Raw genomic sequence first — 19,885 nt, forward strand, 5'->3', positions numbered from 1 at the left:
GCATATGATTCCCCAAATATAATCCATTGCAAATATTTGTAACATGTAATGTATATTTGTACTATTATTAACTTTTCTTTTTGCATTTATATATATTTTCCTATAATATACGTAGTGAGATGGCTTCCCATAAAAAGGATGCTCTAAACTGAAATATAAATGCTCGAAATTCTTTGATAATGTTAATCTATATCCTCAGCATATAGTTTTACCCCTTAGCATATAGTTTGCACGTATTTCACTTTCATCTTCAATGTACAAAAATATTGAGCCCTTGAGTTTATAAAAATCAGTATTAACGAAATATCTCTGTAAAGATAAATAAAGTAATAAATTATAAGCAATAGTATAAATATAAAATATAAAATGAATATCAAATTTAAACTGAAAGTAATAGTATAATACAAACTTTTTAAAGAAATAACAAATAAAACATAATGTTTTATAATTCTATATTTTGTATTATCTGTTTCCAAATACGAATGCCCACGAGTATCATTTTATCCTTGTTTAATAGTCAGTATATAAACAACAAAATAAAATGATATTCGTAGGCACAACTTAGAAGGATCCAGAATGCCTCCGCGTTTGAATACGCTACTCGCGCTCTTATTCCTCCATATAATTTGAATTTATTTATATCCATATAAATATACATAAAAAGAATCATGTTTTATTTCTGCACATGGACAGAAAATGACAATTTTATCAATTTTACTACATTCGATTCTTTATCAGTTGCACATTTACTTACACGCATATAAAGGTAGATTCAGAGACATATTACAGTTATGAAAATAAGTGATTAGTTGATCGCTCATATTTTCATTATGTATTACTGAGTTTGTATTATAAGTAGCATTAATTACAGTTGTTAATTATTGAACAATTCTATCCAACTTATTGAAATTGACATATATTTAAGAAATAACATAATTGTTATAACAATAAGTTTTTATTGATTAACTGAGATAATTACATAAAAAGTGATTGTGTAAATGTACCTCTGTGATTCCACGTATCGTAATAAAATACCAATGGGGCAAACTTGTTCAATTTGTTCAAGAAACAATTTTGTCAAACATAGTACATTATATATATTATAGATTATAAATGTATAAGAGTCACTAGATTCAAAATTTCACATTAATTAGAAATTAGAAATTAGAAATTAGAAATTAGAATAAATATATCTATTAAATATCATATATATAAATGCTCTTTCATCCTGCATAAAAAATAACAAAAAAATATTATATAAAATGCAATCTTTCTAAAATATTTGGAACATTAATAATTGTTTGGAAAAATTTGAAAAATTGGCATTCTTTAATGGCTAAGATATTTATGGTATTTATTTCTATAACATCACACAGTCAGCTCAATTTTGTAGCCACTGCTTGATTAAACCTCTTATTACTTTTCTTGCTTCCTTTAGTTGAGGCATATCACGTTCTGATGGAGGATACATATTTGCACAATGTGCAGTGCCTTTAAATAAACGTTGTAATATATTTATAGGAGAATAAATATAAATTATGAAATATCTATAATATATTCAACTTACCGTTGATATAGATGGCAGGCGCTTGTGGATTAGAAGATTGTACGATGCCCAACACATGCCAAGGATCGACAGAACCATGTACAAATACTACATTTGTCACTTGTAGATTTAATGCACCATATAAAATATTCGTTCGTGTGACTGCAGATTTCAATAAGTCCATATTATACCTGCAAAAGAACTTTTATGTATATCAATATTCTATTATAGTTGGATTATAATTTAAGTGAAAACAAACTTAGGCCCGAAAATATCGACGCATTGCTGTGCAAAAAATTCCACTGGAAATTTATTCCCAAACACATCAATCTGTCCGGTGGAGGTTTGAAAGAATCCAAACTCCGAACAGGTCTGGTATATCCATTGACGTCCTGCAAGTATCATTTATAATTTGCTATTAGCAGGCCACCATAATAAAATAGTTAAAACAATAAATATACATATATGCAATAATATTAATTTAAATGTGTTACCTCCTTCCGCTTGTTCGCTAGTCCAAGTGATGTTTCGAAGTTCATGAATCATCGTGTCATATCTATAATCTAAACACTTTTCTTTGGTAGCATTCAATATCATACTATTTACATAAGCAAGCCTGTCAATAGCCTTTTCTATTTTCTCATCTACTAATATATCACATACGGTCTCAATAGTGATATTAACAAATGAGGAGCTTTGGCGATTATCTTTATTATATTGTACAACGCTAGCAAAGTTACTAGCCAATGCTTCATATAAGTTGGAAATATCTACTAACTTTGTATATCCAGGATCAATTGGGTCACATAATCTGTGAAATACAATTTATAAGAAAACACGAGCATACCACAATCAGTAATTCTGTATCTTGGAAAATATACTCACCTAAATTTTTTCTGTATTTGCTGTTGACCAACAGTATGATGTAACATTATATTGAGTTGCGAGTTAGCCTCTTGTATTATCCTGACACATTGATCAGAATACTCTTTCAAAGCATTTGTAACAACTTGATAATATTCTGTAATACAAAAGTATTTATATACATGACACATTTGTTAAAATTTAGAATTACTCTACCAGAAAAGTCAATCTGTGCTAGTAGTGGTCCGCTAGTAGACACAGCTCCATGTACCAAATGAGGATATTTAGCACGCATCCAAGCAGCGAGAGATCCACCATATGATCCTCCAAATACAATCCATTTTGTATTTCTTGGAAGGTCAACATTAACACTGGCGATAAAATACGCTAAATCCGCTAATGCTTGTTCTGAACTCAAATACATTAAGTTCTTTACGCTAAGATCTCTGCAAATATTCATGACATAAAATAAAATATAATAATATAAAATTAGAAATTAACTTTTCCTTTTGCATTATATATTTTCCTACAACATACATAGTGGGATGACTTTTCCCATAATATCGATGCTCTAGATAGAAACACATTGCTCCAAATTCTTTGGCATACTCAATCCATTCACCCTCTACCATCCATGACGCATTCGCTGTACCTTCAGCTCCAATCATTAAAAATATTGGACCATTGGGTTTATAAAAATCAACATTAACGAAGAATCTCTGTAAAGATGTAACAAATTATAAGTAATAATATAAAGTATAAAATGAAATAGAATATCAAATTTAAAGTAATAGTACAAACTCTTTAAAAAAATAATTAATAAAACATAATGTTCTATAATTCTTATATTTTGTATTACCTGTTGCCAATCATTAACATTAGTTGGATCGAAGTGATCGAGATACTGAAGAAACCATTGATCTGTAGGAAATGGTGTGTCAGAAGACAAAATTGGATTTCCTAAATTGCCTCCTTTACTGCGACCTCTTAAGAAAGTACGCCATGCCGTAGTAATACTTAAGATACTGAATACAATTAATAGTAATGGTGTAAGACATTGCATTTTATAATATTTTTAAATTATTCGTATTTTTTATTAAAAACAGCTCTGTAAAAGAAGATATGAGTATATTTTAAAAAGACTTGTAAAATTAATTATAATAAAGAAATTAATTATTAATACATTATGTAACTGTAAATGAATGGAATACTTTTGCTTTGCATTTTTCTTTATTTAGTAATGCCAAAAAAGCTATATTGCAATCATTATTCATACAAAATGTATTTATAATGATATTCATACTCCGTTCTTATTTTAACATCATTCTAATTATTTAAGACGGCTTAAAATTTAATCGTTTTATGATTTAAGATGTTAAAATATGACTTTACGATTATCTTATATCTTTAGATTGTACTTAAGTCGGTATTGAATATATGAAATTATAAAAATACTAGTCTGTATATTTGTTATAGAAATAAGTTTATTTTACCCTTCTGTTCAGGTTATACATGAACTTTACACTTGGCCGTTACAATATGAGCGTAAGTTCTTATTTTTGAAATTGTCTGATAGAAATTTTACATAATAAGACTGATAATGATGACTGATAAGTAAAAAAGAGGAACATTATAATTGTAGTGATTGGATACAATATTTATAAACTTGAGAAAAAACATCTGTTGCATTTGACAGCTACACCTCCTATATTTTTGTCTCTTTTCTTTTTCTCTCTACGGTATTTAATTATTGTGTGTATATATATATATATATATATATATATATATACCTATCTCCTTCTGAAGACCAGGCATGCGTAACATAGTACAGCTACATAGAACGAACCATGTTCATTTAATTTAATGCAACCTTCCTTGTCATCAGTCGAGATAGGCAATATAAAAATTTATTCCTTTTTAAAATTATCTTGTTAGGAAATTTATTAACATATTTTCTTCTAAGTTTGCTTTATAATTTACTTATAGCATAGCTTTCTCATAAAATTTTACTTATTGATCAAAAATTATTTTGACAAATTTTTATTAATTACTCTTCATTATTAGTAACAAATTTTAATCTCTTGCTTCACTTACTATCTTTACCTTATTAAAACATTTTTATTTTTAGAAAATACGCGTTTTTTTCATTCTACAATAAAATGAATTAAGTAAATATAATGCTATAATATGGTTATATATTTCTTTTATTTAATCGAACGTTCGATTTTATTTAATTTTTTCCTATTACGAATTCCCGGTCGCTCCGAGAATAGTGTCATCGAGAATAATAAAAATTAAAAGACTCCACGAGCGTATCGATTCGTAGTCTCATGAGTTGTCCCGTGAGCGACCATATGACCACGTGTGACGAATCGACCTGTAGCAGGCATTGTCGTAGGACGTGCCGCTAATGTCCACGAGAATACCGCGTGTTTTTTCCCGAGAACTTGAGCTAGAATTTAGAATCAGTGGTTCAATTAATGGAATGCGTGATAACGCGATGCGAATGAATTGAATTTTCTTGCTGAGATTCGAATTTAGTTCGCTGCCGCGAACTCCAAATAGTTTTTATCTCGCTACTGATTAAATATTTATCGTTGCTCCAAACAATGAACAAAGCGTTTGATCCGCTGCCGACAAAGTTTCTCAGTACGGTATAAATGCCGCTTGTAACCTCGCTTGAAACTCAGAAATCTTTAGATGAGCTCGAGTGAGTATGAAAACAATTCAGTGACTAATTTCTTATGTACTTATATGATTATTCATAATATTCTCCATTTAATGTCATTAATTGTTTCATTTCTCTAACTGCTTGAATTTTTTTTTTACAGATTAATGCAATTACGCTGTGCGTAATTAGACAATATGAAGTTTGCGGAGCATCTCTCAGCCCACATTACGCCCGAGTGGCGTAAGCAATATATTAGTTATGAGGTATAACATTGAGTACAAACATTTAAATTTTTGTTCTATTAATTCAAGGATAGTATGGGATTTTAATAAATGTTAAATTATAAATATAATTACTAGACTGCGAATATTTATTTAAAAATACTCAACTAAGTATTAACCATCGGACAGTTTTAGCAGTCGATCGTTGTTTGTTAAAGAATTATTAAAAAGTAAAGTAAAAAGAGATTGCCATCTGTAAATATACAATTTATGCAAAATGTATATTCAGTTAAGTATTTTGTATATATCCTCAGTCTAATAATTTTACATATAGATGTACTTTCAAGCACTATTTCTCTGATTTTACAGGAAATGAAAGCGATGCTTTACACGGCGGTGGAGGAAGCGCCTTCTGATGAAAGTGTAGAACCAGAAGTGATATCTCGACATTTTGCGTCTTTTGATGAGGTGTTTTTTACATTCTGTGATCGTGAATTAAAGAAGATTAATACATTTTATTCAGGTAAGAGTATTTTCGACTAAAATGTAATCTTCTCTATAAACAGTTATATTATCTGTTTACCTAGTATAATAATTGAGGATTAAAATGGATTAAAACTTTATACGTATTTTGAATCCATTGAATTCAATTGAATAAAGAAAGAACTTTTTTTAGTTTTATTTTCTTTTTATTTTTTTTTTTTAGTCTTATCTATTTAGGTTTCATTATTCTGTTCTATTGAATCTAATTGAATAAAAAAAAACAGTTGGATTCAATTGGATTGAAAAACTGTATCTCTTATTCAGAATTTTAAATTGAGCAGTAATATACATTGGCATTGAAAAATAATATTTTTATATTAAAAGGCGTATAGAAATGTGCTTTTTCATGCTGCAATTTCTATAAATAAATCAAAATGCATTCGAAGAAAGATTTATTTTAATGTTCACGAGTATGTATTTCTTAAAATTTGAATTCATTTGAATACATTTTAATTCATTCTCGTTTACTGGGCATTTATTGCAGAAAAATTGGCAGAGGCTACACGCAAATATGCTGCTTTACAAAGTGAATTGAAAACTGCAGTGGAGCTGCAACAGGGAAGTGGGAAGAACAAAGGAAAAGTTACCGCAAAGCCACTTCTGCCTACCAGAAAACTTAGGGACTTAAAACTTGCATTTTCAGAATTTTATCTTTCGTTAATCCTTCTTCAAAATTATCAGACTCTTAATCACACTGGATTCCGCAAGATTCTCAAAAAACATGACAAGGTATCTTATTGCATATAGTCATGTTATCATGTTTTTTGTCATTTTTTGCCTATTAGTCACAGCTTATGTAATTTCAGAGGCTACAATTATCCCAATATCATTAACATCATGTCTTTCCTCTCGTAGTTGCAAAATATTGGTGCAAGAAACAACTGTTATGTATGACACAATACCTATATTCCTTGTGTATATCCAAGTAAATCAGTAATTGTCCTTGACATTTTATATTATTCAATTATATTATTTAATTACAGTGATTTTTAATTCCTACAATACATTATCAAATGCTTCCAGTTATTGTCAGTTGACGCCGGTACAAAATGGAGAGTCGAGTGCGTGGAAACGTCACATTTCTACACGTCCAAAGATATAGACAAATTGATCCAGGAAACAGAAGCTACAGTGACGAACGATCTCGAAGGTGGCGATCGACAACGCGCTATGAAACGTCTTCGGGTACCACCGCTTGGCGAATCCCAAAGTCCATGGACTACTTTCAAAGTTGGCTTATTCTCCGGTAGTTTTATTGTCCTATCTGTTGCAGTTGTTCTCTCAGGTATTGTTGTAATGCTTATCTATTCACAGTTACGTGTATTTGCAATTGTGCTGTTCACAACGTGTAGAATGTTGCAAGATTTTAAATATAATTAACTTGAGTAAAAATGGTTTATTAACAAAATTTTAATCTGCGCACTCTTAGTTTGTTAGCACTTTAATTTGTTGAAGTATCGAAAATCCTTGTTTATATTACTTGTGCTATTTAAAATCTCGTTACTTTCAGCCGTTTTCCACGATAGCGGAGAGAATCTAAAGATCGCATTTAGACTATACCGAGGTCCTTTTCTTATTATCGAGTTCTTATTCCTTATCGGAATTAACGTTTATGGATGGAGATCTTCCGGCGTCAATCACGTTTTAATATTTGAACTTGACCCACGAAATCATCTTTCGGAGCAACATCTTATGGAATTGGCCGCAGTCCTCGGAGTAGTCTGGACGCTTAGCTTACTAAGTTTCTTATACAGTGCCAGTCTAAGCATTCCGCCATACGTGAATCCATTAGTACTTGTCTGTATCATGTTGATTTTTCTATTAAATCCAGTTAAAATGTTTCGCCACGAAGCTCGTTTCTGGCTGCTAAAGATCATAGTAAGTATAATTTGTGCAATATTTCACTTGTGCAGAATTTCATATGAATAAAAAATTGACTATAGTCCTTTGTCTTATTTTAGGGACGCGTTTTAATATCACCATTCGCGTATGTTAATTTTGCTGATTTCTGGTTGGCAGACCAGTTCAATAGTTTGGCGACTGCATTCTTGGATTTTCATTTTTTGATATGCTTCTACATTACAAATGGCGATTGGTTGAAGGCGAGCGATACTACGCAATGCATGTCCGGCTCTCTCATCATTAGACCTATTGTAAATTGCTTACCGGCATGGTTTCGCTTCGCGCAGTGCGTTCGCAGGTATCGAGATTCTAAAGAGGCGTTTCCACATTTAATGAATGCTGGAAAGTATTCCACGACGTTTCTCGTTGTTGCAGCCAACACTTTATACGCTTATCACGGAGGTAGATGGAATTAAAAATGTTCTTTTTTTTTTATAATTCAAGGTTTTAATATCTCAAAAATAATCAAGAAGTAATACGCTTTTTCAGCGGAATATAATAATAAATGGGAGAATCCATGGTTGTGGCTATGGGTGTGTAGCTGCCTTATTAATTCGATATATTCATATACATGGGATCTCAAGATGGATTGGGGCCTTTTAGATAATAATGCTGGTGAAAATCGTTTTCTACGAGAGGAAGTAGTTTACTCGACAGCCGTAAGTAGAGTAACATTGTTTATTTGCAAAAAGAGATATTATATATTATACATGTTTTTTAGTGGTTTTATTATTTCGCAATAATAGAAGATTTTATACTACGATTTATATGGATTGCGAGTTTTATTCTCATTGAGTGCGGATATATTTCTGGAGACTTAATGACTTCTATAATAGCACCTCTCGAGGTTTTTAGGTGAGTACGCTTTTCGGCCAGTGTTCGAGTTTATTTGAAAATTTACTTCTACTTTCTGTCTCATTGCAAAATTGTTTTAGGCGATTTGTGTGGAACTTTTTCCGTTTAGAGAACGAACATTTGAATAACTGCGGTAGATTCCGCGCCGTACGTGATATCTCGATAGCACCTATAGAAAGCTCTGACCAAACACAAATTTTACGTATGATGGATGATGAGAATGGTGTACTTAATAGAGGCAAACGTAAAAGCGGCGGTAAAAAGCAGAACAACGCAAAAGAAGAAAAACGAGCACTGCTTAAGGAAGAAACTGTAGATATATCAAATGCCAATTGAATATATAGTTCAAGATTTTTGTACAATATTATCTTTAATTTTCTCCAGTATGGATGGAAAGCCTCCAAAGTCTGGTAGTTAGAGAAAATAATTCGCAAGATTAAAATACATCTTGAAAATTAACTTGGTTATAATTTTAAAACATATAAAAAGAAGAGCACAAAAAACCACAGCACAAGTTATAGTTTGTGATATTTAATTATTATTACATTAATTAAAACATTAAACGTTTCAGCCACAATCTGGCCATCTTCAGTAATTCAATAATATTCTTAAAACGCAGAGTTACATCTAGTTGACATTAAATTTAATAGTCGGGTGTTGTAATTAAATAAACGTGTTCTTTTCTATGTGAAGATGCTTCATACAATAATGTTACAACGCCAATTGTCATATCACGAAAAGTGTAGAACAAGAATTTTCAGATTCTGTTTTACAACAAAAAAAAACTAAACGATGAATGTCAAGTACTTCTTTTGCACAATTCGAATTTTGTCGTGACATTATGTATTGTTATTTGTCCCATTGGACAAATAACAACACATAATGTGTTTTAACACACAAGTTATCAAGAATAAATTCTTAATTTCACTGTTAAAGAGATTACGAGGCAGGATTAATTTTTGGAATTTTGTATGCGACATCCTATATATATAACGTGCTAAATTATATTTTTTAACATTTGTATTCTCTTGATTGTGCTGATGATAATCACAATTTGACCGAAACATGTAATTTTATTATAAATATATGACTTGTGCGAATAATAACTTGCATATATGGCCGTATATTCTTTCTTATTTTTGTTTTAGAATATATATAATTATTATTTTAGAGAATATGTATAATTATCTTATCTAAAAATTTTAATTCTAAATTAGATAAAAGGAGAGTTACTTAAAAATTACTTGAAAATTTTATACAAATTTATTTTTGATAAGATTTTTTTAGAGAATATTTATAAATAAAATTTAAACAAGTTGTTAGAAGTGGCTCGACATAAACAAAAACAAAAATAGGAAAGAGCATACAGTCACCAGAAAAATGTTTATCTTTCTCTTCTTAAGAAGGATCTCTCTTTTTTTTAATAAATTCTAGAACTTTCTAAACTGTTGACTCATATATGTATATAAATACATGATAAAATACATGATATGACAAATAACAACACATAATGTCACGACAAAATTCGAATTGTGCAAAAGAGGTACTTGAGATTTATTGTTTAGTTTTTTTGCTGTAAAACATATAACGATTCTATTTCTTTATATTCCGACTAGAAGATATTAATGATATACAAATTTATTTAAATTAGAATCTGGAAATTCTTGTTCTACACTTTTCGATATGACAATTGGCGTTGTAACATTATTGTATGAAGCATCTTCACATAGAAAAGAACACGTTTATTTAATTACAACATCCGACTCTTGAATTTAATGTCAACTAGATGTAACTCTGCGTTTTAAGAATATTATTGAATTACTGAAGATGGCCAGATTGTGGCCGAAACGTTTAATGTTTTAATTAATCTAATAATGATTAAATCACAAACTATAACTTGTGCTGTGGTTTTTTTATGCTCTTCTTTTTATATGTTTTAATTCGCAAGATTTTGTAAACGATACATATCGATTTTGCTGAAAGATAAATAATTATCATATGCTTTAGAATCAGTAGATGATTAGAAAAGTAAAATTATCATAGTATGTATCATAGTGCCTTTCGCGCCTTCTTTCATATGAGATACTTTACGATAAATTATAATAATCCTACAAATAGCCTGCACTGAGTCTTCCACAAGAACGAACAATATAGCTTAAATAAAAAATAACTTCACGAATTTTATAGCTTTTAGACACAGGCACATAGAAAGATGTAACATGTAAATATGAAGCGTGTGCTTTTGCATACGAGCTTTACAAATTGTTGATGAGTAATGTCATGTTTTGCCTGCCATTTTTAGATGCTATTATATACTGTGATTTTATTTGCTGTATTGTTATCAACATTTTTTCTAAGAACGCCATTTTTTAATAATAGATAATCGATAGGTAAATATCTTTAAAATGAAAGTAGAAAGAAAAAGGAAGTATTGATATAAAATAGTCTGATGTTACTACGCTCATAACAGAAGTGATATTAAACATGTATTAATACTAGGAAGACTGTTATAATGTGCTTTTTTATACATAATTACTGTACTTATATCATATATGTAATTATGTTGGCCTAAATATTGTATGTAGTTATATCAATTATTTTCTAGTAGTAAAAAAAGTAGAATATCAAATTTGCAAATTCGATGTTTAATTTACTCTGCATCATTTGGAGTAGTGTTTTGTATATGAAGTAGTATTGAAATTATCCGACTGTTTCATATTGTAATATTCTATACATTATATTAATTTTACAGAAATAATACAAATATATTTTCTTCCGTTATAAGTATTATTTAATGTTTTCGATATTATTGTCACATATACTTAAAGAAACATCTGCTCAATAAGATGATAAAAATTATATTTCATTTATTATTTCAAATTATATTGCACTCGTACTTTATCTGTTACTAATTATTTACACAAGTGTATCACAAAGTAAGTTAATAATAAATTGATTGCACACATACATAAAGTAGCACATTGTGAAATCTAAGATAAAGTAATTTTAATGCATTGAACAAAACTAAACAAAATTTAACATTTAACAAAACTAAAAAAATATTTTAAAAGTATACTTGACACATATTACTTTAACAAAGCAGTGCTTATATTTGTGAAATATATTTTGATTGCATATATTTATTTGCTATAGTAATTATTAAAATAGATAGTAATTCAAATTATATTTTTTAAATTAAAATTTTTCTGTTGAAATGGAAAATTTTTATTTTTATGCATTTATATATTTTATATATTTATAAGTATAATTGTTTTTATATTAAGTTATATATTTATTTCATTTATTTATATAATTATAATTATATAGATGACATAGTGCCAATGCATTTAGAAATATGAATTTTACATATTAGAAAGTTTGTATTCCAATAAATTTGACGATTTTATATAAATCTTTTCCTGCATAAATAATCAGAATCACAGTTGCTCGGAATATAAATGTTAAGTATTTTTATATTCTATATATACAGTAAAATTTCTGATATTATAATGCTTAAAGTATCTACTAAAGTGTATAAGCATTACTGTGTGATAATTTCTTAAGTCAGACTATGTATGTACATAATTTCGAATATTGTAATACACTGATTGTACTTCATATTATAATAAAGTGTTCATATATAAGTAAAAAGGAGAAAAGGCTACGAGCCTAAAAACAATCAACATAAAATGACAAATTGTATAAATAGAAAATAAAATAAAACATGTCATGAAATTAAAAACGTAAATTATAATTTGACAATCAGAAGGTGAACAAAACAAACGTTTCGATCCTTGTTGGATCATTTTCAATGTGACAAATAAATTAATAATAGAAATGTAACGTAGATAAAACATAAGAAATTAAAAATTCGCATTCGGACGCAATATTAACTATAAAACTCGCTCCAAATTGAGAGGAAATCAAACAAACGATTATAGTTGACACAAATGTGTTCTTCCGAACCGTATAAGGATGTGTATAAGGATGAACATGTTTCTGTTAGCAAGTATAAATTATAATAATAAATTAACGAAGGAAATAAATAAAAATAATAAGAAAAGTACAAAACAAGTCGCAAGTAATAAGTTAAAATTAAAAGAAAAAGGCAAAAATTATCTTTGATATTATAAGATAAGCACATAAGAAATAATAATGATGATAGAAAAAGAGTAAAATGCCGACATTCATTGTATATGTATAATATAGTTTAGAACAAATAAATTTATAATAAATACCTTATGTGTGTCAAAATGATGTGTCGATTAGGCAATGCGATGGGAATCGAAATTGAATCTAGGAAGCTAAGAGATAAAGTATGACATATAAAGACAGGAAGGTTGAAATGGAAAACTAAAAAGGAAGGGGAACATAAGAAGGAGAAAATAAAGTAGAAGGGAGAAAAAATAGGGAGAGAAGAGATGGATAGGAAAGAGAAAGCAGTTAAGAGGGAGAAAGAGATTGGATGATCTGTAAGTAAGTATCAGGTAAAGATTCGGTATCATTTTGCCTATTAAGGCCCTGTTTCTGTCTTTTAATATGAATCATTTCAGACACCAATCTCTTATTGTAAGAAGATTCGCAGTCCAAAATTCTCACATCATTCCATTTGAAATTAGAGTATAATACATATATATATATATATATATATATATATATATATATATATATATACATATATATATGTTATACTCTATTCACAGAAGTAACACAAGTTTAACAAACAAGAAAAATAATATTCCAACAATTATCTTACATTCTTTTAATTTTCATGTTTAGATTCGTAGATCTTGTGCCGTAGGATAGCAAACAAGCCTAGCTTCAGTAGAGCAAATAGTATTTACGACAATGTTACGTAATAAGATAACGTATAATAACGGTAACAATTGCTTCCTTTTCTTTGTTCTTCCATTCTCCGAGAACGACGGATCGTTGAAACAGCTGCTTCGCGAATTTTCATACTAACTTATATTGTTTATTTTATATGCAATCAGCTGTTAAATATAAAAAACTGGTATCGTATTTTTAAATATGTAATTTATATCTATTTATGTCTCTAATTGTTTAATATCACTTTATTCATCTATAAATACACAAATTTATTATTATTTATTAAAAATTATAAATGGAATTTACAACTACGCCATTACATATTAATGAATTAAATTTAATATGTATTATAAATTGCATTTAAAAATCATCATAACATTACATGTTACATAGAATTTTTGATTCATTGACATAAATTCATTCATTAAGAATTGTCGTTTCACTGAGAGACAACATGAATAAAAAGATATAATTAAAACCAGTCGAAGGAAATATTAGAAGATTAAAATTCATATTAATTGTATGTCTTAATCGACAATTTTAATAAAATGATTCTTATCGTTACATAATATTACGTGTCGGGCACAATGACACACATAATATATATTATTAACTATAGTAATAATTTGATGATGTAACAATTAATGATTGTAATGATGATCAACGTGTCATCATAATGTACGATAACAATCGAACGCAATAGCAATATAATAAGGAAATGAACATATAATAAAATATACTGTATGTACAATTTGTCGAGCGCATCGACAACAATCGGCGCACGATTCCTTCTCTATCGATTAAAACAACAAACTTACATTAGCAGATACGCTGGATCCCCTTAGCTTATCTAAGGATATATGTATAACAACCGCGTTCATGCGTGTCCAAAAAGTGATAGATATCCCAAGTAGCACAGCACTTACAAAGCGTTTAAAAGTGTTAAAAAAGCGCATAAACGCTTTTTTAACGCTTTGCAAGCGCTGCTGTGCTACTTGGGATTCAAACAATGAATCCATCCTTTTCTCTGTGTCACTCCTCCATACGTTCCTCCGTACTTAAAACAAAATAAGTATATGCTCACGTGTTTCGAGGAGACATAAGAGAACAATGGAGTGAGTTTAAAAAAGAACGGATTTAATGGTCTTGAACGGTAGAGAAAGAAAAGGAGTATAGTAACAATATATCTGGGATTGCACTCCTTCGACGCGTATGAACGTAGTTAAATAAAAATAACAGAAAACAAAATGTTCAAAAAACTTGCTCGATATGTGAAGCGATGTCTAATTGCTCTTTCTTGTTCGCACAATTATGTGCTAGCGATTAATACTAATTGTATATTTACAAATCTCAAATAAGAGCAAAAAGAACGTGAAACCGGAATGGTCCCAATGATTGGTCCGAACCGATGAAATCTTTTCTCTCCACAAATCTTCTAAACAAATAATATGTATATATTTATATATATCTCTTCCTCTAAATATATTTCTCACAATCAATAAAATCTAGGAAGTCTAATCTCGCAGGCTTAAAAAAAAATATATATATATATATATGTTAGATCGTGGTCCCCATTAAACCATGTCTTCTTCTTAAGTCGAGGTGCAAGTTCTGTGATTCGTGAGTCCCTTTAAAGTTCAGCGAAATAAAAACTGTTCCTTCGAGAATTACACAAATACTCCTTTACTGCCCTTTTTGGATCTTTGATTTCTCCATCATTCACTCATTTATTTTATGTTTTGTGTGCCGTAAAATAAACTATTTATTTAACTGCAATATTAATATGTATGTAGCAATCGGATGAATCGGACTAGAGGACAAATCAGATTTTGAATCGGGAATTTCTCTTCGATAAAAATTTGCTTATACTTTCGTTGATTTCGGTGATTCGAATCCCACTAATCCGTTCATCTACTGTTGCTACACCACGAACTACTCAAGTTACTTAAATCTATAATCTTCGCGATAAAATAAAGAAGGGAATAAGATACAGCAGTTAAAAACGATACAGGAAACATTCATTCTTGATGTGACTACAAAACCATCCTATGTATAGTAAACGCACATATAACGTATGAATGTGTCATCGATACATATGATAGAACGTATTATTTCTTGAAACAAATTTATTCAAAGCTTGCATGTCTTTAAAGAAGCTTTTTTTTCCTGAAAACCTACAATATATTCTCTAAATTAAATTTTTAAAAAAGCACAAGAAACGTTCACTTCGTCAATTCTAAAATGTGATAAGTAAGATGTCGTTTCTTACGAGCACAATAGAAAAATACATAATATATGAAAAAAAAAGACAGGAGATTCTTAATGTGACCGGTCGTTGTTTCATCTCGCGCAATTAATATCGATCTTCTCGTCGCTGATTGCATTTATTCCATCTTCTAGAACATTATGGCGAGCGTGATAGGAATTCACGACAGAGAAAAGGAGAGACATAACGTAGTGCGGAATTAAAAGTGGAATTAAAAGCACGACTCCCGTCGAGGAGCGTGATACTTTCCGCGGCGCCAAGACGACGAGGCGAGAGAAGGAGGAGGAGAGAAAAAGCGAGAAAAGGTGAAGAAACGACAAGGCGCGTAAAATCCAATTGACAAAAAAGAACAAAACGAGCAGCCGTTACGCGGCGCGTTCCGTCGTCATTACGGGGCTCTCCTTGCAAGACGGCGGCGCCAATCGGGCAGAAAATTGCGATACCGCACCGGCGGGACGAGTTCTCGCCGCATCGGTACGGAAAACGAACAGAAGAACCTGGACGAATAATAAAATGGAAACGAGACGCGGCTCTCGTTTGAGAGAACTTGCCGGCTGTGTCGATCGGACGGATTGGTACCGCAAGTATATATAAATAGACAGTGGGTACCACTGTGGCTTGAATCTCCTGTCCGAGGGACAGGATTCCCGCGAGTTTCCTGTCCCCGGTTTCATGCCCATCCCGTTCTGGTCACCGCAGAAAAAAAGTAGTCAGCTCACTCACGATCGTTTGTGGAAATGCGGAGTCGCGAGCCCGGTTTATCTCACAGATCCGAGAGCACGTGGAGCAAATACTTGATAGAGCCGCACAAGACCGATAAATGTCAGATAAGAGCAGCGAACGCGCAATTAATCCACTAGGCCGTGTCGTAATTATCGAAAATGGGCCAAGCCTGAGATATTTGATTTTACATACGATGTTTTTAGTAATAAAACAATCTTTGTATTGTTTTATAAAAGCTTTGTGAGACATTTTAAATAAATAAACAAGGATAAACTTTTTTTAGACAGAAATGGCACGTTATGCTTTTTTTATTCTTTATGGTTTAAATTAATTCCAATAGATATTTAAGTGCAAAATTTTTGGTAATTTCTAGCAACAGAGATAGTCGTTCTATCAACACGACGACTCGCAAGAATAGATCTCGTCAGGACTGCGTCCGTATCCTAAGCTTACATCGTAGACTCTTGAGTTACCGTGTATAGATTGCGACAGGACGGAATAATGCATCCAAGCGGTTTACAGTGTTTACAGTAACTTGATATGTTTCTTGCGCTTTTACCGCCCGTCTAACGTAAAGCGACACGCGATAAGATTCCCGCAGAAAATAGGTCATACCGATAGAAAATCGACTGAGTTCCATTCTTCGAAATTTTCAATCGCCGTGATGTGACTCAATGAACATGAAATAAGAAGAAACTTGTTTTTCATAATAAAAAATCTTTAAATTTTATTTAATTGAAATAAGTTTCCTCTTATACATAAAATAAAAAAGTTAGGACAGGATAGAAGAATGTTTATGTATAAGCAAATCACGAAAATTTGAAAATTAGGAAAATTTGAAACTTAGTTCCATAAAGAATGAATCTCTATCTATTCCTTCTGTATAACTCGCTTATTCTTGGCAGGAAAAATACTGTTTTCATATATAGACCCACACTGATATCTCACGTGCTTCTCTCGCAAGAAAAAATATGCGAGGAACTCCGACTACTAACGTGACTGATAACAACATTCCTCGATTAAGAATACCATTTCCCTACATGTGATTATTTCATAGTGACGATTGTCTTTTTTTTGTCTTTAAACGATAGAGTATTATAAATTCCAAGGAAAACACTATTATCATTGATTAAATATGATCAATTGTCGTCAAAATTCGTGTCAACATATTTTAATTATAAATTACATATGTGTCTCATATGCATTTTTATTTACGAAATATATTTTTATGTCGTAATATTGATAAAATCATAATTTTTACAAATTTTATATATATATATATATATTATATATATATATATATATATATATATATATATATAAAACCAACAAAATGTTTTATAATGAAAAAAAAATTCATTATAAAATCTATTTTGTAGTTGACAAAATTATAATCTTTACTATAATTAATAAAATGTTTTAAAATGCAAAAATTCATATCAATTTATAAAAAAAGCCATTGACGAAATCGACGTTAAAATGAATTTTTTCATAGTAACATTATAAATATCGAATAAATTTAAGAGCTTAATGAGATAGTAAATTTTTCCTCTTACTTAACAAGCTCGAAATTGAAGAAAATACATAAAACATTTAATGTTTCTTCTAAAATATAATAATTCTTCAAATTTAAAGAAGCAAAAATGCGTTTCTATTCTTCTCCTCCAATACATGATGACAACGATTGTTGAGGCATTGCCATTCGGCATGCAATAAATATGTGATATAAACTGAATAATTCTAGGAATCGCCACATTTTTAAATACGCGTCTTGCATAAGAACTACGCGCAATAAAATGCACTTTTTACCTCTGTGCCGCGCGTTATTTTCGTGACCGCTTCACGAACGCGATGATGAGGTCTCATATTAAGAACGCGGATCGAAGATCGGAGTGATTCCTCATCATGGCGTTGATTCGATAGTTTTGAGTAACAGGCGGAAGTTCCACGTTTCCAGAGGACGAGAGCGAATTTTACATCGCCATGCATTCCTTAGCACCACCAAATATTGACAAGTGTATTACTTATCTATCATCGACTCATTCTGGTCCCGCTGAGAAAGGTGGAAGCCAGATTTCAGCCTGGAGAGACGCACTACGCTCGGCATTACCTTGAAGAGAAGCATCCGCAAGATGGAGTCGACGCCCGGCATCTCCATTTCGTCGTGGAAGTTATAGACCACCGTTTCATTAAGGTTGAAACCGTGCTTCAACTTTGATCTCCTTGTGACCAAACGCGGATTCCACATTCCGGATTTACCGCCGAAGAACACGCTTTCCTCGCCCGCATCGTCGACGGGGAAGAGTGCCGCGACTGCTCATTGATCTCAGCAGCTCATTAATCTCTATCTCAAGATGAGAGAGATTGATAAGCTAGAACGAGGGAATGACAGGCGGAAGATATTAGAGGAAAAGGTATTCACGAAATGGGTCGATCGGATCTTCCGGCCGTCGTCTCGATTTCCCCGTCGACGAGCTGAGAAAGCGGTGCGAGGACTTTTAAGGAGGGACGATGTTAATCGTCGACGTTAATCGTCGCTCACAGATGTGTGATGATGATCTCGTCGTCAAGATCATCTTTTTCGTCATCGGTTTCTTCCGGATGATTCGCCTCGGCAGCTGCTTGGGCAGCTTTCGGATCCTCGGCGATCGCTTTGAGCCGCCGTTGTTTGCGTCTGTGCAACAACTCGACGATAATGTAGCCTATGGTACCAATGATCAGCACCGTCAGCATCACATACAGCTTCATACGGGCGCAGAGATGTGTGCTATACGCGTAGGCGATCACGAAGCCGGCACTCTCCCACAGCCTGTAGTTCGAAAAGGCTGCCTCCTTGTTACGCCTAAATAACGTACCGTAAAGTCCTGTAACAGTCGGTGTAATAAGTAATCGTCGCGGTAATTTGGATAGTAAGGAAAACTTCAAAATAATTTAGCATCTAAAAAATTTATCCACAAAATTTTCACGATTAAAAGTATTAATATATTAGAGGTGACAATTTTTTTATCCGGTTACATTAACGATCGTTCAAGACAAAATATAAAAATAAAAATATATTCTATCTTTCTCTCTTCTTCTATCATTATCTCTCTTTCTTTCTTCTTCTATTCATTAGGAAATTCCTGATTTGCACACTTAACTGAAACAATAAACGACTTAAATGTTTTATTTGTCTCATTTGTTGCGGATTAACTTTGCAAGTGCTTTTATCGGATCCATGACTATACAAATAGGTACATCCAGGTACTACATTATGCACCGAGGTCGATCGTTTTGCGTTCATCGTCGCGTTTGACGGCAAGATAACGAGCCTACAGATAGATCGAATCCTTGACTCGGCGCTCTTTAGATGCGCTTTCAGAAAGCACGTAACAGCAATAATGATAGTGCTGTCGGTGATGCACGAGATGCCGCATTAAGGAAATAAATCAAATGGAAGTGGGAAATCCGTGGGAAAGAATATA

At 31.3% G+C, this 19,885-nt stretch overlaps 3 protein-coding genes across 9 annotated transcripts in view; 1 reads left to right on the forward strand and 2 right to left on the reverse strand.

The window, feature by feature from the left end:
- Window positions 1-936: 936 nt before the first annotated feature.
- On the reverse strand, window positions 937-12,910 carry LOC105149368 (putative serine protease K12H4.7). 3 transcript variants are annotated; one of them, XM_011061727.2, is made up of 9 exons: window positions 12,841-12,910; window positions 3,270-3,518; window positions 2,948-3,129; window positions 2,627-2,856; window positions 2,432-2,567; window positions 2,041-2,357; window positions 1,806-1,938; window positions 1,568-1,737; window positions 937-1,491 (listed from the first exon to the last, which is right to left on the reverse strand). In XM_011061727.2, the coding sequence occupies exons 2-9, from the start codon at window positions 3,471-3,473 to the stop codon at window positions 1,382-1,384; spliced, it is 1,482 nt and encodes a 493-aa protein (XP_011060029.1). In that variant the 5' UTR covers window positions 3,474-3,518; window positions 12,841-12,910; the 3' UTR covers window positions 937-1,381. The 3 variants fall into 3 exon arrangements, with proteins under 3 accessions (XP_011060029.1, XP_087270214.1, XP_087270215.1); XM_087414088.1 differs by lacking the exon at window positions 12,841-12,910 and adding an exon at window positions 3,904-4,143; XM_087414089.1 differs by lacking the exon at window positions 12,841-12,910 and adding an exon at window positions 3,904-4,140 and having other exon boundaries at window positions 3,270-3,435.
- On the forward strand, window positions 4,764-13,012 carry LOC105149367 (solute carrier family 53 member 1). Of its 4 annotated transcripts, XM_011061726.2 has the most exons (10): window positions 4,764-5,120; window positions 5,242-5,344; window positions 5,672-5,825; window positions 6,330-6,574; window positions 6,869-7,130; window positions 7,356-7,723; window positions 7,807-8,149; window positions 8,237-8,406; window positions 8,469-8,602; window positions 8,683-13,012. In XM_011061726.2, the coding sequence occupies exons 2-10, from the start codon at window positions 5,276-5,278 to the stop codon at window positions 8,936-8,938; spliced, it is 2,001 nt and encodes a 666-aa protein (XP_011060028.1). In that variant the 5' UTR covers window positions 4,764-5,120; window positions 5,242-5,275; the 3' UTR covers window positions 8,939-13,012. The 4 variants fall into 4 exon arrangements, with proteins under 4 accessions (XP_011060028.1, XP_087270213.1, XP_087270211.1 ...); XM_087414087.1 differs by lacking the exon at window positions 4,764-5,120 and having other exon boundaries at window positions 5,492-5,825; XM_087414086.1 differs by lacking the exon at window positions 4,764-5,120 and having other exon boundaries at window positions 5,259-5,344; window positions 5,441-5,825.
- A 4,952-nt stretch (window positions 13,013-17,964) lies between these two features.
- LOC105149366 (UNC93-like protein) overlaps window positions 17,965-19,885 on the reverse strand; it is a 50,582-nt gene continuing 48,661 nt past the window's right edge. For both annotated transcript variants that reach the window (XM_087413733.1, XM_011061725.2), the window contains exon 6: window positions 17,965-19,285. In XM_087413733.1, coding sequence (XP_087269859.1) covers window positions 18,960-19,285 — 326 coding nt within the window. In that variant the 3' untranslated portion in view covers window positions 17,965-18,959. The remainder of the gene's footprint in view (window positions 19,286-19,885) is intronic.

This window comes from Acromyrmex echinatior, chromosome 15 (genome assembly GCF_024713525.1).
Source record: "Acromyrmex echinatior isolate Ae372 chromosome 15, ASM2471352v2, whole genome shotgun sequence".
In the NCBI taxonomy this organism is placed as follows: domain Eukaryota; kingdom Metazoa; phylum Arthropoda; class Insecta; order Hymenoptera; family Formicidae; genus Acromyrmex; species Acromyrmex echinatior.